Below are 14,262 nucleotides of genomic sequence, written 5' to 3'. Positions count from 1 at the left end.
ATCAAGTGCTGTGCATTAACACATGACAAATGAGAGACTGCGGAGACTCCCTTTTTTGCTTTCATTTCACTTCACTTCTTCCACCCATCTTATTGGAAACTTGTCGTGCTTTTTGCGTTATCTGCTAACCCACTGATTGAGATGGGAAACGGCTATGGCACTGCAATTTTCATTGGGCAAACAAACACATCACGGAGAGTTGTCAAAAGATCCACCCATTACCACTCACTCTACAGGTCCAGGACACACATTGCTACTTCACCACAAGCTGATAAAACATTATTATTATCAGGAGAAATAGGGTAGGCGAAAATGAGGATGAAGCGGTACCTCGTTTCCTCTTTTGTCATCCCCCTCCAACCCAGCCTTAAGTGCAGGATGAGATCTCAGGAGTACGGTTTTGAATGCTTTATAAGGTGAATTCTTACATTTTCTTGCATCTACACAACTTCCTCCATCCCCTCCCATCCCTGACACATTTGTTCAATCATCAATAGGTGATTCACAGAGAACACTTCTGTTTGTAGTTTATCAGACTTAATATCCACTCATACATACACACAATGAAGAGTTTTGTCGTGAAGAAATGGTGCGTGTCTTGGACCTGTAGAGTGAGTGGCAATGGGTGGATTGTGTGACAATATGTGATGTGTTCGTTTGCCCAAAGAATGCTGCAGTCCCATAACCGTTTCCCATCTCAATCAGTGGGTTAGTAGACAGTGTAAAGAGGGCGACACATTTCAAATGAAATAGGTGGGAGAAGTGAAATGAAAGTGAAAATGATGGTCTCTGCAGCCTCTCATTTAGCATATTATTGCATGGAATTTGATTGGAATCCATTGGTTGAGTGACTTCCCCTACGCTGTCTGTTCTCTTCTGGGTCGATGTGGATGAAGACAAATATAGTAGACTGTAATAGTTAGAAATGCTCAGTAGCAGGTCAGACGCAAAGCCATGCTCTGGGCCAATAGAAGCGAGACAAATCCTGTTCGTGAGGTAGACTATCACGAATGTTATACTTTGGATTGGACCAGTACAATGTGATGTGAGGATGAGAACCAAGTGGAAAATTATGAAGAGCGGATTGAAGAGTATCACACAGATGGACTTAAGCCCATTTATGCCTAATGAATCATGTAAATAACCAAATGTACTTTTTACCTTCGCAAGTTACATCAAGTCACCAACTTAGCTACCCCTACCGGAAACAGTTCAATTTTTGTTTGCCTGACAACTTTGCCATATACTTGCAGAAAGTCGGATAATCTGGTAGCACAGGAGTGACACCGCTGGCACAGCAGTCAATCTACCAAGGAGCAGTTATTTTTTGTCAATTCCTCACATATTTTGGTCTATTAAGAGGTACTAATAACACCGATCCAAATCCTTTAGACCTTTTTAAACACCGTTAACTTGCTATTTAAAAGTAGGACGAAAAATTTGGATGTAAGAGTGATCCATTCACCAGGAAGTGGCAGAAACACCGAGTGCAAAGTAGACGGCACTGCACATACGCGCGCATCACTGGCATATACACGTGCTCTCACCTCAATTCATTTCATCTCTCGCCTTCACGAATGTCACTCTCTTAAAATGACTCTGTCCAAGGCCTGTAAGTGTGTGAGAGAACTGATGGACGCGTGCATGGCAGGAATCAACGCGCCTGATGTGGCATCCACTCACCCCGTCGCTGAATTGCTAAGACTCATGCACAAGCAGTACGCAAGGTGAGTGCTCTCTCTTGGGTTATCTTAAGGCGACTCGTATGCTATGCAGTCTTGAAATCAATCAAATGAAGGTAGCGTGTTCACACTTAGATACATTTCTAATGACGACTTATGGGTCAGTGGCCAGAAGGGTTAAAACAACTGAGGACTGTTTTACGGTTTATGGACGAAAGCTAGTGGACGATAAATAGTGCAATAGGATGCTTTTAGAGCTTACACAAGGCGCAGTCTGGCTTTTATAGCTTTATTTGTGATGGAACAAGTATTACCTTAATTGATGGCACTCAGTAAATCCACCATACCCACCGATTTGTCGATTGGAGTGCAATTGGCATTAAACCGCAATAACCATTTAATTGGATTGGATTATACGGGGAGAAGCTGAGCGATAAAACTGATGATCTGCGTCTTCGTGTTAGGCACCGAAGGTTTGCAGCAAAGTTGTAGCATAAAATGTGGAGAGAATACAGTATAGCCTACTTCGGGGAGAGCCTTCGTTCTCTAGATTAGTGGAGAAATCCGCGGCGTTGTTGGTTAAATTATCACAAGAATAACATGTTAAGCATATCTTGTGCTAATGTTTAGCTTCTCAACTGAGAAAGCAAATGGTTTACATTCGTATTACTAAAGAAAATTGCAGTGAAACGTAAAAGGTGAACAAATGGGTACTATTCATACCCAATGCGGCAGCAGATGGCTGTGCATTGTGTGTGTACGGGTGTTAAGTGTGATTTACTGCGGACAGCATTGTTCACTGTAGATTTCCTCCTGAAGGCCAGATAAATATGCCTGAGATTCACCGACTCTCTACTTCAGAACCACTTATCACTAGTGATTCGGTGGATCTGAAGATAGCACAAGACCTCACCTCAGCGCACTCCGCGAACCTTACTCGTGAAGAGATTATACGTCGCACTTAAGGTTGGGGGTAGAGGAAGGAAATGGAAGGCCAGGTAAAATTTGCAGTGAAAATTTATTGTGTTGCGGAAAACTATGCCTGTGATTTTTAATTTGCTTAGAGGAGTCGGTTATAGCCTCGGGTCAACGTTGTTTCTTCTATTCACTTTCTAAGCTCTGTTCCAACTTACCGGTTGCTACAATCCAGGAACCGAATATCCCACGTAAATATGGCAGACACTTGGTTTTGTAATGCCAACAAGAATTGCTATTCAGAACTCTGAAAATGGAAAATAATAGCTAATTAAAATTATCAATTTCGTCAAATGTTGTTGCTCGCTCCTCTGCCTTTTAAAATAGCCGCTCCCTGCTCATTACCATTCATCATCATTGTGCCGGATCATGTCGCATTCATGGCTTACCTAATTACTTTTTCCGAAAAACAATTTTGTACTCGAATTATTTATCAATTGATCCTGCATTATTTTTTAAATAACCTCTGCATCAAGATATTAAATTGTCGGTGATGATACGCCTGTCGCAAAAAATAAACCTCTGTCAGTGATAGTTTGCTGTAGATATACCGTTTCATAAAATACTCATCCAGGAAGACCTACTTTGTTAAAAAAGATGGTGCATTCGCAAAACAACCCAAAATTATGGAATGCCTGTTGGTTCCACCTTCAAAGCAAAAAGTCTTTCCAGTCCAAAATAAAGTCCATTTTCACCACCATCCCGAGTCATTTTTCTTTTCACTCAACTTTGAGCCAGTCTTTTGAAAATTCTCTGCCTTCATACGAAAAAGAGGTGCTTTTTTTTAATACCACTTTATTGAACCTTTAAGCAATATAAGCGTATTTTATAAAATAACCAATCACACGTGCCTGAATTATGGTTGCAACAGACGAAGGTTCATCAACTTCTAGTCGACTCAAATTTTCCCACCGTGATTAGTCATTTTTTCTAAAACTGTCTTTACCGAACAATAAACTACACTATCTGTCGATGCCACCTTGATCAGAAGATGGTGAAGGATAATGTCAATCATTTTAGAGGGAGTCGGTCTAAATCTTCTGATTTAAAATTTGGGAAATTAAAACTTTCCCTCGGTAATCAGGCAAATTTTTTTGGTTTCTATGGTTTATTTCTAAATGCTCATATAAATCATTTATAGCCTTTGGTGGTTGAACTACCCCTTCATGATCGACAGATTAAGCAAAACTTTGGAATTAGGTGTTCGTTTGGGGCCCGCATAAAACCATTGGTCAAGACGGCATTTCGCACAGCTGATGTCCATGCCTACTGATTGGTTGAGGTGCGCGTTGCGCCTATGAATGAATAATGTCAGACTGCCAATAGGAGAGCGGGAAAAGCGCGCACGTACGCACTCACATAAAATTCAGCACGCAGGTTGCATTGACTGGTTCAGAAATAACGCAGTTACACGCACGCACACAGAGAGGAACAGCTGCAGGAGAAAAACGCGCTTGAGCACACAGGCTATCGAACACACGCACAATCACACATCTCACCGCTGTGCTTTGCTGTGTGCGTGTGCGTGTAAGTGTGTTTGACCGTTCGTGTACGCACATAGGGGCAAGTCATGCCTTAGACAACCGTGGATTATATAACTACCACTACTACTGCTTCATCAAAGACGACAAATATAACAACCGCCGTTGCAAATGCGACTGTACAAATGTCCAATGCCTATTCAAGTCTTTCTACTTCCACGAGCCACCAAATTCACCTTCTCCTCCCGCGGACTACATATCCTGCTGATCCTACTCCTCATTTACCATCTACCACCTTCCGGTAAGTCATAAATCGCTCTTTAATTTACGGTTTTTTTTCTATGTGAATATTCACAACGTACAGTAAGAAATCATGAAATCCAATTACTCATTAATTGCATTAATCCGCTGGTTTTAAGTGGGTTGACATTAACCCACGTCATTTTGGAGGCCTTTTATGATTGCTGCCTATTATTTATAGCCCTGTAGAATTTGCGTAGTGTTATTAGTTGCCAACCTTCGAAAAAAGAAGCCAGCTGTTTCCTAAAGTTGTTCACGAAAAACGTTTTCCCCGACGGCGACCACACTGGCAAAGATGATGAACGTAATAAAAAGGATGAACTAACCATGACACGTAGAGGCAGTTTTTTAACCATAGAATTCTTGTTTTATTTGTCCCTTTGTTCATTTAATTATTCTACCCACTTCCAATTTTCGTATCTCCATAAAGAATACCCCAGCTGAAAAATGTAGTGTTCCCAGGTTCCTTGATTTTGACAATTATTCTTGCCAGTAAGACCTGAGTTATTAAAAATTCCTTCCTAAGGCCTCATTAGACGACATCTGTTCCCTTATATTTTGACCTATCCCTAAAGTCTCTACCCCTAAGACATTCATAAAGAAATATTTTGCAGTTATTGTTCTATTTTTACCGTTGGAATTGCCTAGATAGGATTAAAATATCTGGGTCTTCAAGACGAACTTTAATAAAGTATGTATTGAATACCACCCACAAAAATTTGGAGACGAACTCTGTTGTCTTAGCTCTGTTGCTGTCTCCGTAGTCATGATTAAAGAAAGGCCAAGCATTTTCTACGTGTGTAGCATTTGGTAAACAGCAGAGGCAGGGGCACAGGCATGGGCAAATGCAAATGTAAATGTGAATCGTCACATTTCGGGGCTTGGCCATTAAAATGTCACGGTCAGTGCATGTCGTCGTCTCCCCACAGGCAGTGTAGAAAAAAGCGAACACGACCCCATCACCTATTAAGTTCACTAGTTAGTCAGATAGTTGTGGCATGAATAATTAGCTCACTTCTCAAGGCTACACAAATTCATGCGATTCAAAGTGCATATGAGGTGTTTCTGTACATCTGCTTCCTTAAGAGGTAAACGCAGAGGGAGAAGGGAAGAGAGAAAGAGGGACTACCGTGGGTCTGTTTGTCCAATCATCCCACATCATTTGGAATACACACTTAGTTTTATGAAGGGTGAAAATGAGCGAGGTTGCATGTATGCGTATGCGAGGATGCATGCAGCTATAATTCAAGGCGGCACTCCCTTTGCTTCAAAGCCGGGTATCTTGCGTACAAACACACACACACCCACACCTATGCAGCTGTCTATAGGCGGCATTGCGGACTTGTAAATGCCATCACACTCTTCATGAGAGGAGGAAAAGGGGTCGTAATCATGGTGCCTGCGCCTCCTAGACGAACTCTTGCTGTGCCGTTCTAAACCTTTGTGCTTTATGGAAAATTGTAGAGCTTAAATGCAATTTTCTTACCAAAGTCTAGCGTCACAAATATGCGACGTACTCTTTTTACTAGTTTTTGATAAGTGGTTGCAACAAATCGTGTCAGAAATAGATTGAGAAGAGATGTGAGTACTGGGCTTGGATGATACTTGGGTGATTCAGTCATTTTGGTGGTGCACGTGCTGATGTAACATCGGGACAATGAAACCTCTTGATGCCATCAAGACACGTTGGAAGAGTCTTTGTCCAATTTAGAGACGTTCTTCAAATTACTGGTTCAATTGTCATGTCCACAATCAGCTAAAATGGCTTTTAAATTTTCTTTTTTTAATTCGTCACCTTATGTTGATGATGTTTTCCTAGAAAAAAAACATTTTATGGGTCGCGGGAAAGTACACGTACGCCCAGTGATCATGACGGGGTTTCTAGGTCAAAATATCCTCCCACTGAACGATAAGAAGCCTTTTATTATCTACAGAATCAAGTCGGTGAATTATCAAAAGGTTGTCCATTCTGGACTACTTTTTGGGCCTCATCCCAAGAAAATCGGTAATCAACCTTTGAATCCTCTCTGGACATGTAATTTGAAGTTGTTTTGGATGTGTTTTGCAGTTGAATTATTTTCAAGGTTCTTCATCTTTGTAAATCCTAGATCCATGCATAAGAAATTTGTCATTCCTCAAACAAATGATAAGACTTTTATCGCCATTTAGACGATATGCCTTGGATACTTTTCGTTGTTCCCATCCAACCATTAGAAAGATCAAGTTATCCAAAGTTCATTCAAATCAGGTGGCGTCAGTCTGAGAGTTCAGTCGGCAGGCCATCTCCAAACAAAATATGGGATATCGTTTGTTAACTTTGAGACGACTTCCTACTTTTTCTTATCACTGCACTCAATTTTCAACTTCCTGTGTAAATAGATGTTCAATTAACCAAGGAGATTTCCTGTGAAATTAAAGTAATTGATTTGAAAGGGTTCCAATTTCCTAAGATGTTAACGTTTTCTATAATCCGTAGATCGTAAAAACCGCCGGATGCTAGGTTTTTAGTTTAGATTCCGTTGCCACTAAAATCATGGGTCTGAATGCTTTCTAAATTCTTATTTATTCACTTATGAAATTATTTTCTTGAGTTTGTCAGCGAATTGTAGTTTAACTTACAATATATCCCGTAAAGTCCTGAGAGGTCATTTCTTCGGTCAGTAACCACCCTTGTCAGACAAATGATGACGTGGTTCACAGGTTTCATACTTTTATGGGAAGTGTGCATCTTAGAACTGTTCATTTTATTCTGTCATTTTATTAGCAGAACCAGAAGATCTTCCTATTTCTTTCAGATCTGTTTATTAGGAAGATTTCTCTGTTTCATTCATTGAGTCGTTGGCACTGTTTTACAAAAGGAATTTATCTCTGAAGTAACAAACCATGCCACTATGAGATACAATTTAGAATTTGGCGCACAATAGGGCTAGGAGGCAAAAGCACTAACTGCGGGGCCTGGAAAACTTACATTACCTAATACACATCGAAATAAGTACCAAATCACAACATAACAATAGATTTGGGTGATTTTCGAGTCTACCCAAGTCTTAGGTAAGTAGTCCTTGTCCAGCTAATGTGGGATTGGTTGCCACTTAACCAATCAATCGATTAGGTCGAGTCCGATACTTCTGTGGTTGGTCAATGCTAAAACCAATCAGGTGACGAGGCCTAAATGGCCTCTCTACTGTTGATGCTCTCGCTTATGCAAATTTTACAAAATTGGTATTAGATGGGAAGAGGGCGAACAGGTGATGGGTACCGTCACAACTGTTTTTTTCCTGCCACGCAGTAGGGAATTTGTGCCCTCCTTGTGTCTGTGACGTATGGTGGTTCGCTTACATGGGTTTGCGTATTTAATGGAATTACCACCTTTGGTTGCGGTAGTTCCCAATCACACCTGCAAGGCAGAGCTAATTTCTGGAGCCTTCTCCCCTCTCCTGGTCGGCCGAATTGGCTCTGGTTTGAATCCGTGCCACCGTAGATAAACACCCAGGCACCCTCGCTTACAACTCCGCAAACGGACGAGCACCTTTGAATAAACAAATCCATTCATAGGTCAGGCAGGCACGAATGCAGGCTGTATCATTTTGAATGTGTCTCTGTGTCCGTGTGCCCGGTTGGCATCCGTTTAATTGACTGGTTGGGCAGGTTTGGAGTAAGGTAGCAATGTCTATCCACCCTCTGATTCCTTAAGGTGGACGTTTTGAAAATGCATTAGAGCTCCACAAATGATCCTGCTGTTGAGTTGCATAATCATATTCAAAGATGTGTTCCTTTAACCGTTTATTTGTTTAAATCCTCACTCGTTTGTCTTTCTGTTCTGCTATCTTTCATTGTTTGAACGGCACTGTGACTCACAAAACAACGAAATTTGGACTGACTATTACATTAGATAAGTTTTATTTTAAGGAAGCAAAATTGTCAAAGTGTCCCCTTTTCACGAGCCAAATTTTACTCGATGGTGATCCTTATTGGCTAGCGTACTTTGGAGTACCGTTACTAATGGTTAAATTGTAGGAGGAACTTAAAGCTTCCGACGATTTCTCGTGACTAAGAGTGTCTATTTTTTACTTTTTTTCCTCCATTTCACAAATTTTCAATCATTAAGGCTGTCGTGGCATCTAGGTATGACGCGAAATCAGGATCACTAGCAGGTAACTCAATTGATGGAGATGAAGCACTGCTTAACTGCGACTATACTAGATTTCTTGCTTCTGCAATGAGGCTGAAAAAGGGAAGCTTTTAATAAAGACACCCATTTCCTAAATATCTAGTGAAGAATATATATGGTTAAGAAATACAAGACCTTTTGCCGGCGTTCTTGGCACATATCTATGGACCTAGAATAGCAGAAATTGGCAGAACGAACAATGAGACAGTTGCTAGGCTGTGGGCATGTGGAGAGAAGTCGAAGGATGGATGATGGGGGGGATAGAAGGTGGATTTTTCTGGGTCGGCACATTAGGTCGGTTCATGTGTGACCCACTTCCTAACCAGCACACCTGCTGCGTTTTTCGGGCCCCGGCCTCATTCTACTTGCCCCAAAAAACCAGGAAAATAATGTCTACGTTGCTATCCACTTTAGGTGTAGAAAACAATAGGTCAATGGTGACCTTATGAATTCGTTCATCGAAAGATGATGGGCGAGACATCAAACCCTTGAATGTCCCTCTTCCCAGGAAATGCTGTGTAGAGCCTCTGTACAGTTACTCTGTACCATTAGGGCAGCTGCGCTAATGGTCTGGTACCAGATGACAATAAACAATCGAGCTACTAACTTCCGCCTCGGTCATTCACCATCAACCAGTTTAGAGAGCAGAAATGGAGTACCTATAAGAGAAAGGGCTGAGACAGTCTTTTGGAAGAGATAGGTGTTGTATCCTTGTATATGATTAGGCAGATAATGGTGGGCAGGAAGATAACAAATCGAATCATCATTGCTCCCTCGTTCATTATGCCTAATTGCCGTGCATACCAGACACATGGTGCTGCCTCTCAGTTAGTGCGTTGTCGTGAAGGGTGGGGAGACTAGGAACTGGGAGTGGCAAATGCCTCCAAGGTGTCGAGTAATTACGCATCCATCAGAATTGTGTCCGATTGTTTTAGTGGAACACGAGCATGCCTACTAGTCGAGCCGGTGAACAAAGCTCTCACTTCACTCGCCACTCATGCACAAGTGCGTCCATGCCTGCGTGCGTGCATGCGTGTGCACATACAGTCATGCAAACTCGCGTGCGTGCGTGCATGTCTACGTGCGTACGTAAGCGCGCGTTTGCATACTTGTACGCACGCGTTTTTGCAAGAGTCTTTATTAATCATCGGCGTTATCGTCAACATTCGTGTATCAGTAGTATTTAAGACTGAAAAAAAGGCCAGTACCTCCGCCTTTCTCTCTAGTTGGCTTACTAGCAAAACACTTCTACACTAGCCTCCGCTCTGTTCCATTCTATGTATGCAGAGAAGATGTTTACGATTGAGGATGTTTGAAAAAAAATGCGTTTGCCCTCATCGCGATTGAATTTGTTGGATTGAATGGAATACTAAGACTCAGAATAGCAGCAAATTATTAAGACGGAGGGTCAGGAGTAATAACCAAGTTGAGGAGACATCATGGAAGAAATTTGAATGGCCACAAACCATGTAACCTTGAAATACATCCAAATTAATTGTTTTGTGAAGCGACGACTCATTACACTACAAATTCATGGACAGTTAAGGGTAATAAGTCGTCAATGTCCACCCAAGAAGGATGAAAAATGCCTGCGACATTTTGGGATAGTGGTACTTTTTGGCCACAGTTATGCTACCATTTCGTGGACGTCACAGTAGCTTTCTCAAGTATTCTTCCGTTGTTTTGGGAGCTCTTCAGGCCCAAAATCGAAATAATTAGTGATGCGGACTAAATAACCGTGGCACGGCTACATAACTTGTCTGGACCACAAGCTTTGCGTCCCAAAGCAGGCATACAACTCGAACTTCCTTTTCTTTAAATACAATTTGCTTGTTCTGCGGAATTCCGGTAAGTGCCATTACACAAACATCGTTCCCTGCAATAGCTGATAAAGTGACTGACTTTGGGTAAAATATCCTTTTTATTGTACCACAAGTAAGCAGGGGATTCTGTCTGGGCTTTGAGCCTTTTTACTGTCAGTCGGTATTACACCATTGGTAAAAATGGACAATAAATTAGTAAATTCTTACATTGAGTCCATTGAGAAAGAAAGAGCCTTGTCTTCAGGCACTAAAAAATAAGATTTTTCCACCTTATCTACGATGGTAGGCAGGAACCACATAAGAGACGGATTTAAGTACCAAGGGCGGTACTCTCATTACTGACAGAACTTTGTCAAGTGCGTGCGTGTTATGTAGTGGACCTTTTAAATGCCCTGAGGCCTCGCAATCCACTAGTTTAGTTAAGTCGCACTCAGTCTGTTCAATCAGATGTGATACAACTTTTTCCCTGTCCCCACTGCAAGTCAGCACCTCATCCAGTCATTGGTGTTAAGGGCTAATCTGTGGAGCTGATTTCCACCATCACTTAACATCTTAACTTGCTCGCGGGAGCTTGGAAGAGCTTGAGGAGGTAGCTACTAGTCTTTAGTCCAAGACACAGAGAAATGCTTTTAGGTGTCCGGCTTCTTTCTTCTTCTAGATTTGTTTCTTATTTTACATCCACTTCCCTTTAATCTTATTACTAGCCGCTCAGGTTCCAATTATGGCTTGGTAGGTAGTCAAGAGCTCATTCAAACAATTTCCGGTCCGATGATGGGCTCTAGTCATAGTGAAGCTTTTAAATTTATAGGCTTATGCTACTCTGGCTGTATTGGGTGACAATTTTGTCATCCGCACACCTTTTGAAGCCACCCTGTCCAAGCGCTTTCAGTTCCGATGGGATTGAACACATTAATGGAACAGCTTGAAGTGGTGAAGTCTTTTATGATCTGGGACGTAAAACCCGAGGATATTCTATTTTGCATTTTGCCTGACATGCTACTGTGATGCGGAGCTCAGCCGTGGCGGTCGCCAGCCCACGGCGAAACAGTCAGGACTGCAAACATCCAGCTAGCACGTGGAACAGATAAACCTGACCGCCTGGTCCACGTATAGCTAAATCGTCGTAAAATTGCGCTTAGACCAATTGTTTAGAGACCAATTGTTCTGTGGAAAAGATGACCACAAATAGTTAAGGGAATCTGTTTAAGCACGACAGTGTAAAGCGCTAGAACAGGCGACCATATCAGGAAGTACATGAAGTGTCCACTTGTAGAAATCCATTCTTTTCCTTAATTAACTTAGGGGTCCCGGTTTGAATTATGTGTTCACCTACACACTTTAACTGCTCTATTGCTAAACTAAAAATGTGAATTTTGTTTATTTCCGTTTCTAAGAGAGAAAAAAGGGGAGAGATATAGGAAGTACAACTTTGAGATGATAAAAAAAGCCCCAACCAGTCGCCAACACCAAAGCAAATGGCCCGTTCACATTGAAAGATAGGGAGAAAGGGAGCATTAATCACACAAGTAGAAGTGGTAGGAGTAGTGACTCTCTCCTACAACGGCCTATTGTTCTCCCTGAGCAGTGAAAGCGAGAGAAAGGGGAAGGCATGATTAATGTACCCTCGGTAAGGGACGCAAAAATGCGTGACCGCTTTACACTTTGTTGCATCTCTTCTCTGTCCACTGTTCAGACGCTGCCAACGCGTGCGATGCACAACCCTGTAAGAACGGTGCGACATGTCGAGAGCGAGTGGTTCCCCAGAGCATCTACTTTGAACCGCAAAACCTTCTGCCTTATGAGTGCGACTGCCCTTTTGGGTGGGAGGGTGTCAACTGCACTGTCAATGTGGACGATTGTAAGGGCAATCCCTGCCTCAATGGTGGGCAATGCGAGGATCGACCCAATGCACAATTCGTCTGTCACTGCAGCGAAGGCTTTATTGGTGAGTTCTGCTTTTAATGCTACTTATTTAACCCATGAGTAGTGGTTTGCGAAAGTACACATTTTAGAGGATCGATGACTTTAAGACGGGCAGGCGGTTCTTTTTATAGCAGAGGGAGGTCATACATGTGTTTCCCAAACTAGACTAAGGATGCCTTCGATGACTATTGAGCTTCTATGGTATTTGTGGAATGCTACCCTCTCTTCTCGAGTTAAGTAGTTGACACTTGCTAAGAAAATTGAGGCTGAGACAATACAATTCTTTTGTATGAATGAGTGAGAAGCCAAGTTGCATTCTCCGGTCTTCATAAATGACATCAGCTTATTGTGTTTATCTGGCAAGTTGTGTAACTTAAGTGGGATACACTGAGGTTAGTAGAAAAGGTGGCGGAAGAGGCCACAGTAAATATTCTTTTTATCAGCTTATTTTGGCAGAACGTTATTAATGAATTAGTATTTTCGGAAGGAAACCTTTTTTCACAATTGTGGTGACAGCAAACATCTCATTCTCCTCATTACTCTCCAATGAGTAGACGTCCATCCATCCATTGGATGAAAGTAAGTTCACAAGGCGCGAATCAACAAGAATTTTGATGCTTTCTCCAGCAAGACGTACAAACTTGGACCAGTCTGATAGCGGCGTGGCTTTAAGCGGTAGGCTGGTGCTTAAGAGAGGCCTTTGATGCCACCTCAGAGCTAGTCCCTTGTTCAAAGCTACTGATACACGGAAGGCCTCTATCAATCGTCATTTCTGTTTAAAGAATTTTCTCACACAAAATCACAGGCGATTTAACTAAATTGGCTGCAAAAAAGAGATGCCCATTCTTATGAGATTAAAAAATAAAGAAACAAATGAAGAAATAGTGGCAATAATCCCTTGTCAGTTGATTAGGGGCCTTTTCAAAGAAAAGCGTGGTTCAGGGAGCACTGCTGTTCCCACACCTCCGCTTCTGTTCTCATACACACAAATGTCTGAGAAAGCTGATTCTTGTGCTCCTTCACCCACCAATTCATTTTGAGTATGACAGTCTACTGTTACCGGCTTCCAGCTTCCATTCTCAAGATGATTGCGCAGAATTATGGCACCGAGCGAAGACACGTAATTGGGAATGAGTGGAGAGGCAGCCATACAATTGACTGAAGGCAAAGCGTGGATTGAGGCTTCTTTCTGTTTCAATCATTTAAGGCAACAATCAATCCGTTGCTTCATAACTTCACAGTTTAGCTTAGGAACTCTGAGTTGGTACACCAGAGATTAAGCTTCTTTTATCCTTCCAGCATTCACATATGCTACTCCATGTTGCTCATCTATTCCACTCATCTATTTATTTACTTTAGGCTCATCTAAAAACTTCGGATTTATCCATATTCCAATGTGGATCCAGCCAGCACTCCACATCTTTCCACATTTTCTCTCCATCTCTGACTCACCTGGAAAACATACTCTACTCTTTAGGTCAAAAGTGCGAATTCCGAGACCCGTGTTTGGACTCACCGTGTCAAAACAATGGGCGTTGCGACTCCTCTCCTCTCGGTGTCTACCAGTGCATTTGTCCGCGTTGGTATGAGGGCCAGAACTGTGAAAAAGCAAGTCCCATTGTCTTGTTTTGGCCTATCTCGCCGCTTGTCATTGTTTTCCACCCTTTCTCCACCACTCTTACCCTCCTTCCTCCACACGTTCACTAGGCATTCTACCGTTAAATGTCAGTTTAATGCATACCTAGGTAGTTCGTGGGTGAATGTGTATTTGTGTGTTTGCATTGATTTCCTCAGCTTCCACTACTGCCGCTGCGTTGCTCCATTTCGTTGTACATGTGGTTTTTTAACTTTAGAAAGAAGAATGCGTTTCATTCGTGACTGGGAGGGGATTTGAGTTTATTTTGTCC

General features: G+C 42.0%; 1 protein-coding gene across 1 annotated transcript; it reads left to right on the top strand. All coding sequences in view use genetic code 11, as the record gives it.

Moving 5' to 3' along the window:
* Window positions 1-4,330: 4,330 nt before the first annotated feature.
* EGR_09450 (Sushi, nidogen and EGF-like domain-containing protein) lies at window positions 4,331-14,062 on the top strand (the record flags this gene model as incomplete). Its single annotated transcript, XM_024498699.1, has 3 exons — window positions 4,331-4,439; window positions 12,126-12,377; window positions 13,833-14,062. The coding sequence occupies 3 exons, from the start codon at window positions 4,331-4,333 to the stop codon at window positions 14,060-14,062; spliced, it is 591 nt and encodes a 196-aa protein (XP_024346886.1).
* Window positions 14,063-14,262: the final 200 nt, after the last annotated feature.

This window comes from Echinococcus granulosus (genome assembly GCF_000524195.1).
Source record: "Echinococcus granulosus chromosome Unknown EG_S00148, whole genome shotgun sequence".
Lineage (NCBI taxonomy): Eukaryota > Metazoa > Platyhelminthes > Cestoda > Cyclophyllidea > Taeniidae > Echinococcus > Echinococcus granulosus.
The sequence above is the reverse complement of the archived record's forward strand: the minus strand, read 5'-3'. Positions and strand labels throughout refer to the sequence as shown.